General features: G+C 47.0%; 1 protein-coding gene across 1 annotated transcript in view; it reads right to left on the reverse strand.

Annotated features, from left to right (window-relative positions):
* The window catches only part of LOC113223011 (actin-related protein 3B-like), a 22,121-nt gene extending 15,195 nt beyond the window's left edge, over window positions 1–6,926 (reverse strand). Inside the window, exon 1 of the mRNA XM_026452592.1 lies at window positions 6,900–6,926. Coding sequence (XP_026308377.1) covers window positions 6,900–6,911 — 12 coding nt within the window. The 5' untranslated portion in view covers window positions 6,912–6,926. The remainder of the gene's footprint in view (window positions 1–6,899) is intronic.
* Between the last annotated feature and the right edge of the window lie 1,523 nt (window positions 6,927–8,449).

The raw sequence follows: 8,449 nt of genomic DNA on the forward strand, positions 1-8,449 counted from the left end.
GTGAGCATAACTTACATACCTCATGGCCCTTTACTACTAAATACTTCAGTGTGTATTTACTAAAAGTGAGAACATTCTTTCATGTTACCACAGTACAACTGCCAACTTCATAAACTTAACATTAATACAAAACTTTGATCTACTGTTCCTATTCTCATCTTGCCACTGGATTTATTAATATTCTTCATGGCATTTTTTTTTCTCGCCAGTCCAGAGTCCAGTGCAGGGTCAGACTGTGCAATTACTTGTCATGTCTCTGTAATAGGTTTTTTAATTAAAAATTATTCACTAGGGTATGAAAATAAATGTTCATTATAATACTTGAGAAGCACTACATGATCTTGAGTTGCCTTCAAAGGTATTACATAAATTCATTTCTTTCATTTATTCACATAACCATACAAACAGTGCTATGCATGTGTGGTCAAATGATTTTACACCAAGTCACCCAGAGACTTCAATAGGGAAAGAACAGTCTTTTTCAACAAATGATGTGGGAATAATTTATATCCATGGAGTGAGAGGATGAACATCTATTTACTTTCTCATTTCATATACACAAATTAAAATGTATCACTGGTTTAAATGTAAGGGCTAAGAGTACAAAATTTCTTTTAAAAACTATTTTTTAAAAACTTCGTAATTTTGTGGCAGGCAAAAATTTCTTAGCACATAAAAAAGCATGAACCATAAAAGAAAAAAGTTGATAAATGGGGTTCCATACATTTGTTCTTCAAAAACCACCACTAAGAAAATGGAAAGACAAGCCACAGACTAGAAAAAAAATCTGCAACACATAAATCTGACAAAGGATTTGTATCCAGGATATCTGAGGAACTCTCATTATTGAGTTGTCACTCAATAAACAAATCAGTTAAAAATGGGCAAAAGATTCAAACGGACATTTCACAAAAGAATACATACAAATGACTGCTAAGTACAGGAAAAGACCATCAACAACACTTGTCATCAGGATCATACAGCTTAAATCCACCACACACCAAGTTTGGGTCAAAACAAACAACTGCAACTCTTGTGCGTTGTTGGTGGGAGGGTAGATGCTGTAAGTACTTTGGAAAAAGTCGGGCAGTTTTCACAAAGTGAAAACGATGTACACTTATCATACAACAAAGCAACTGCACTCCCAGGTATTTCCCAAGGAGAATAAAACATATCCAGCAGACGCTGAGTATATTTCCAATGTTCATAGCAGGGTGTTCTGTAATAGCCAAGACTGGAAACAACTCAAATGTCCGCCAGGAGGGTACAGCTGACTTGCAGCACAGCCGCTCGCTGAGGCGCTCCCAGCAGTACAAAGGGACAAATGACACCCGCACCTCAAAAGCACCAGCTGAGTGAAGGAAGCCAGAAACAGAGAATACGTGGAACACTCCATTTCCAGCAGCCCCCCCATTATCTGCGGCTCACACTGCAAGGTGTCAGTTACCCATGGTCAACCACAGTCTAAAAAGATTAAACAGAAAATTCCAGAAAAAAACACTTTGTTAAGTTTTAAGCTGCGCACCATTCTGAGAAGCATGGTGAAATCTCGAGCTGTCCCACTGTGTCCCGCTTAGGGTACGAGTCTTCCCTTTGTCCAGCATGTCCATGCCATATACGCCACCCGCCCTGAGTCACTCAGTAGCCACCTTGGTGATCAGACCGACGACCGCACCATCGCAGTGCTTGAGTTCAGGTGGCCCTCACTTTATTTAATAATAGCCCCACAGCACAAGAGCGGTGATGCTAACACACCGTTGTAACTGATCCGTATTATTAGTTATTGCTGCTAATCTCTTACTGTACCTAATCTGTAAACTTTATCAAAAGTATGTATGCACAGGAAAAAAAAGATCATATACAGAGGACGTGGTACCACCCACAATTTCAGCCATCCACTGGGGGTCTTGGGACACATGCCCCACAGATAAGAAGGGACTCCTGTATACGAAACTCTGGAAAGTCAGATCCCGCAGATGGGCGCCTTCCTGGAGCAGAGGCTGAGGAGCTCCTGCCAGCGATGGTTCCCTGCTGTACCTTCACTGTGGTGATTATCACCTAAGTATGTAAACTTTCTTTTCACACCATACACTTAAAATGGGTTCATTTGACTCTATATAAATTACATCTCAAAGTCGAACTTTTAAAAGCAGAGCAACATAAGAGAAAGTGACGGCAACGGGTCACTGAGTTGAGACGGCAGGAATGGCCTTGCTGAAAAGGTGGCATCAGGGACTTAAATGAGAAGAAGGACGCCCTAAAAAGGGTGCACATTTAGCCAAAGTGAACAGTCTCTCACTCTTCATTTCTCAATGTTCTGTAACTGTGTGAGGACGTAAGATTGAGCCAAGTTGCCCCATTTTATTTTAACATTTTTAACATTTAATCCCCCATAGCTGCCATGGACAACAGGAAAACAATACACACTATACTTGGAGGCATTTCCTAAAAGCAAACTCCAGCTCCCACCCTAGTTCCACGCTGTGCTTTGTGTGGAGAAATTCTCATGTGAACCAGTAAACTCAACAAACCCTTTAGTATTTAAGAATGAACAACCCTTGATCTGTTACCAAAGCAACTGTCCACCCTGTTCCTTCCGCCCTCTGAATACACTCCTGTCGTCCCCACCCTCCAACCCAACTCCTCCCCACTGGCAAACGTCCCCTTTCACACAGACACACTTTAGAGACAACTCCGGGAGAAAGCGAGAGCGTCTGTGCCCCAGGCCAAATGACAGGTTTAAATCTCATGTTTTGCTCCTGCCTGAGCTTTGGAACACAACAACTACCAGCAGACACATCCCCATGTCCACTGTGTACACGGATGTGGCACACAGTGGGCTCCGGATCTGTAAGAACGCAGAGTTGGTGAGGTCTGCTGCACACGCTTCCCGCACAGGCAGGCTGCCGTCCTACAAGTCTTCCACTAGCTCTGCCCAGATACCGTTTCTAAATTAATGCTGCAAAGTACTCTCGTTTTCATCACGTTGAGCTTCAGCCTAGAATTACTGAACTGAACTTTAGCTCCACGCACAGAACGACAGCCACCAGGTTAGAAGGTCCCTGTGTGGCGCATCCTGAGGGAGGCAGGCCACAGCAGAGCTGCCCCAGACGGCACCTCCCAAGGACAAGGTCAAGGGAGCTGGCTCGTACTTCAGCAGCCCCTGAACCCCTCGCCCTAAGCTGTCCCACACCACCCACGGGGCTGACTCCCGGAGGCAACTTTCCCCGCACCCCGCTGCCGACGGCAGAAGTTTCAGAGGACAAGGGGGACCTGCCAGAGCGACAGTGGAGGGTGGAATACAGTCTAAAAGGCACATACAAGTGCTCAGTGACAGGCTCTGTCGGACTGCCAGCCTGACAGGAACACCAGGAGAGAGCAGGGCCTGACAGAAGACAAGCATTTAAGACGACGAAGCAGTACTGGCCCCAAACCCGGTTTTCCTGACAGGGCGTTTGGAGCCCTTCACAACCGGACCCTTCACAACCTGGAGCCAGGTGGGGATGCCCAAAGGCCTCACACTTCCCTCCATTGTCTGGTGCTGAGGCCTGAAGCAGGCAGCAAACCCCCTCACCCGTGAGCTCTCACGCCCTCATCTGTGACGACATCATCAAGCCGCTGGCAGGTCTGGGGGGAAATTAGAGGGCAATGACGTCAGCACCGGCCCAGGGAAGGCAGGACGGCGACAAGCACAGTGGGTTCTCTTGTTTGGCCCTCTCTGCCCTGGGCCATGCAGAGGCTTGAGCAGGGTCAGGTCTACACCCTGTCTGTCCACTCCTCCCTGAAGCCACCGCTACACACAGCGCTCGGTAACAGGGACCCTCCACAGCCATCGTGGAATGAACGTGGCGCATTTCATTCGCTCTCCCCTCTGGAATAAAGGGGGGTCAGTAAAGGAAAAAAGACTCCAGCAAGTAACTCAAGAACCAGAAACAATAACTGACAACTTCTGATTAAGTCCTTGGACTCTGGTAACCTCCTAACATTTCTCCCTAGTGCACAGGTTCTCAGTCAGGGACAACTGTGCCTCCAGGGGACACTAAGCAACATCTGGAGACGATTTTGATGGTCAGGACTGGGTGGGGGTGGGAAGGTGCTACTGGCACTTTGTGGGCAGAGACCAGAGATGCTGCTAAGCATCCTACAATGAAAACGTCAATAGCACCAGGGCTAAGAAACCCTGCCCTAATTAGCGCTGAGCAGTAAAACCAAAGATGCCTGCGCACCGGCAAAGACGGCCACTGGGGAAGGGGTGTGCCGCTCTGCAGCTAATCCAAGACGTGCAGGAGTCCCAAAAGGCAGCAGCTGCCTGGGGCAAAAACGCAAAGGAAACCAGGCAAAATCCCTGGGAACTTTAAAAATAGAAAAGTCAATGGGCTAGAGGCCGCAGCAGGTGAGGAATCTGCTGCCCTGGCCTGGATGTGGAGCGCCATTGCAGAATATCACTTGAAGCCATTTCATGGAACACAACGACAGTGCCTACTCACTGCCTGACACAGCTGAAGGCAATGCCACACACCAACTCCTTTCACCTTGCCCAAAATGGGATAAAGCAGGTGCTATTCCCATCCCCATTCTGCCGAGAAGGACGCTGAGGCACAGTGAGACCAAGTAACCTGCCAAAATCACACAACGGAACAAGCGGTAGGCAGGGCAGAACACACAGCTGGCAGTCTAGAAGCTCACGGCCACGTGGCATCCACACCTGCAGACCTCGTGCTCACCACCATGCAGGATCCACACACTCACCGCATGGGGGCACCAACCCCCCGCAGCCCATGCACTCAGCACAGCACTCTAACCACCAGTCCACACAGCCTCCCTTCCCGTGACACAGAATCCGGACCCCACTTTGTACAGACCAATTTGTAAAGTAGCTCTCCCTGTGCTGAGCTGAAATCTGCCACCCACCTGGCCCTGCTTTCTCTCTTTCCTCGGCACTGCTCACCTTCCAGCCAGCTGCCCATCACGTGTCCCAAGACAGCCTCATGCTGCCTGCCAGGTCGCCAGTCAAACAATGCTGCTTCCCTCAACCACTTCTCACAGGCCATCTTTTCAGGACCTCTTGCTGTTCTGGGGACCGTCCTCTGGATATACTTCGAAATCCAACAACCAGCCTCTTACAACGTGGACTCCCCTCCGCAGCAGAACACAACACCATCAACACAGCATGTCTCCCCAGGACAAACAGAAAGAAACTCTGCAGCAGGGAGGTGGAACCCTGGCCTTGAGGGCCAATCAAGGTCAAAAGACTTGCCATCTCCCAATAGAGCAAAAGGTGGTCTGTGGCTGTAAACACCTCTACGTCCGATGCAGTGGGAAATGGAGGAAGCAGCACTACTTTTTAAATTATTATTATGCTTCCATTCTGGGGTCCATGTGCCGAACACGCAGGTTTGTTACACAGGTATACATACACGTGCCACGGTGGTTTGCTGCACCCGTCAACCCGTCATCTACATTAGATATTTCTCCTAATGCTCTCCCCTCTCCTAAGAGGCCCACCAACAGGCCCTGGTGTGTGATGTTCCCCTCCCTGTGCCCATGTGTTCTCATTGTACAACTCCCACTTATGAGAGAGAACATGCAGTGTTTGGTTTTCTGTTCTTGTGTTAGTTTGCTGAGAATGATGGTTTCCAGCTTCATCCACGTCCCTGCAAAGGACATGAACTCATCCTTTTTTATGGCTTCATAGTATTCCATGGTGTATATGACCACATTTTCTTTATCCAGTCTATCATTGATAGCCATTTGGGTTGGTTCCAAGTCTTTGCTATTGTGAACAGTGCTGCAATAAACATACGTGTGCATGTGTCTTTACAGCAGAATGATTTATAGTCCTTTGGGTATATATCCAGTAACGGGATTGCTGGGTCAAATGGTATTTCTGGTTCTAGATCCTTAGTCCCTTTGAACCCATTCTTACCACCAACAACCATGTTGCACATGACAAACAGAAAATCAAAAATTGGCCGGGCGCGGTGGCTCAAGCCTGTAATCCCAGCACTTTGGGAGGCCGAGACGGGCGGATCACGAGGTCAGTAGATCGAGACCATCCTGGCTAACATGGTGAAACCCCGTCTCTACTAAAAATACAAAAAACTAGCCAGACGACTTGGCGGGCACCTGTAGTCCCAGCTACTCGAGAGGCTGAGGCGGGAGAATGGCGTGAACCCGGGAGGCGGAGCTTGCAGTGAGCTGAGATCCAGCCACTGCACTCCAGCTTGGGTGGCAGAGCGAGACTCCGTCTCAAAAAAAAAAAAAAAGAAAAGAAAAGAAAACCAAAAATTAAGTGTTATAGTAACTGAAACCGAGGAAAACCTTTCTTAACACTCAACTACAAAAGCAATACCTCCCTCCTCGCCCAGATTAAATGGAAAAACTTTAATGGAAGGGTTATTTCCATTCTAAACAGAAAAGTTACTTTATCAAGGAAAAGGAAAAAACCCTAGACCCAACTTCGCAGCCTTCACAGCCCCTCACGCTGTCAGCATCCCTTTCCCGGGGCTTGAAAACACAAGAAATAAATTCAAGAGCAAACCACAACAAAGTGGGTCTGAAGCCTCTCAGCCATGCTGGCGACAAACCATTTCTCAGTGACAGGTGCTGTTATTACCAACACGCAATCCAGTTTTCTCTGAGAAAATGACATGGTTGAGAGTCTGCCTCTCATTCCTAACATGTATTCAGCAGGAGTCTTGATGGGAGATTAAACACAAGGAGATGTCCCCAGAGCGGCTGAGGGGCGGGATCAGGAGAGAACAGATTGTCCCCACTCATTTTCTTAGTACCCCTTCTCTAACTTTAGCTAGCTTGTTTGCATCAAAGTAAAATTGGTTTTCTAACTAGTCTTTTATGAGGATTAAAACAGTGTCTGAGCTTATTATTTTTAAACTCACGTGACCATCCATAATTACTCTGATGGCTTAAATGTGGCTTACAGGCGTCATTTGCGTTGGTTTCTTATTACCTATGTTTGTTTCACCTTCACAGTGAGGAAGAAGCAGAAAAAAAGAGAAATATGTGAAATTACCAATAAATGTATTCTTTCCATCTCATCTCAAAGTAAAGCAACAGTGCTTATTCTAATAATTCTGTACCTCAGAAATATAAACATTTAGCCTAATAGGTTTTTTTTTTTTTTTTTTTTTGAGACAAGGTCTCACTCTGTCACCCAGGCAGGACTGCAGTGGTGCGATCCTAACTCTCTGTAGCCTCCACCTCCCAGGCTCAAGCGATACTCCTGCCTCAGTCTCCCACGCAGGTGGGACTACAGGTGCATGCTACCACATCCAGCTAATTTTTTAATTTTCCTTTTGTAGAAATGGGGTCTTGCTATCTCACCCAGGCTGGTTTCCAGCTCTTGGTCATAAGCAATCCTCCTGCCTCATCCCCCTAAAGTGCTGGGATTACACACATGAGCCATGAAGGCCGGCCTGCATTCTTAATCAATTTCCACAAGGAAAAGTAAGCAAACATTTTTTCTAAGAAAGAAAGGAAAGATGTAACAAATAATAACATTTTAGTATTTTAAAATCAAACCCCTTTATTTATAGAAAAGCAGATTATCCCACACAACAGTCTAGAAAGAAAGCTCTCTCAACAGCAAATCTAGCACAGACGAAACATTTTAAATGCCCTATTAATCTAATACTCTTTTCAAAGTATGAAAAAATAGCATACATCACTGTTTTATTTCACTGCTTATAGAGCACAGACCAACGTGACAATTTTTTTTTTTTTTTTTTTTTTTTGAAACAGGGTCTCCCTCTGTCACTAAGGCTAGAGTGCAGTGGTGCAATCACAGCTCACTGCAGCCTTGACCTTCTGGGCTCAAGGGATCCTCCCACCTCAGCCTCCCAAGTAGCTGGGACCACAGGTGCAGTGCTTTCCACCACAGCTGGCTAATTATTTTTATAGATGGGGTCTCCCTGTGTTGCCCAGGCGGGTCACGAACTCCTGGGCTCAAGCAATCCTCCTGCCTTGGCCTACCAAAGTGATGGGATTACAGAGGTGTAAGCCCCTGCACCTAGCTTAACATGACTTCCTAAAATAAGATTCTGAACTCAAGGTTTACTTTCGCAGTTTAACAAATATTTACTCAGCCTATCTGTTGAAATACTTCTTTCAGTAAGATTATAGAGTTGGTCTTCAAATCTAAAGTGAAACCCCCCAGACAGCAGACAAAGGCCCCTCAGATCTCACCCCAACCTGCACCCCCGCCCTCCAGCCTCCACATCTCCGTGGTCTTGCAGACTCTGAGCATCTCTGAGGGATGTCTCCAGGGCCTGGAAAGCCCTCGCTCACCACCTCGCCAACCTGGCAACCCCTCCTTCCCTGACTCCTCTGTGAGACCGCAGAGCCCCCAGGCCCCAGTGTGCCGCGCATCTCATTCACCGGGTCAGCAGCACTTACTGAGCACCCCGCACGGGCCAGGAGTGTTCTAAGC

The sequence above is a fragment of the Piliocolobus tephrosceles genome, chromosome 8 (genome assembly GCF_002776525.5).
Source record: "Piliocolobus tephrosceles isolate RC106 chromosome 8, ASM277652v3, whole genome shotgun sequence".
Classification (NCBI taxonomy): domain Eukaryota; kingdom Metazoa; phylum Chordata; class Mammalia; order Primates; family Cercopithecidae; genus Piliocolobus; species Piliocolobus tephrosceles.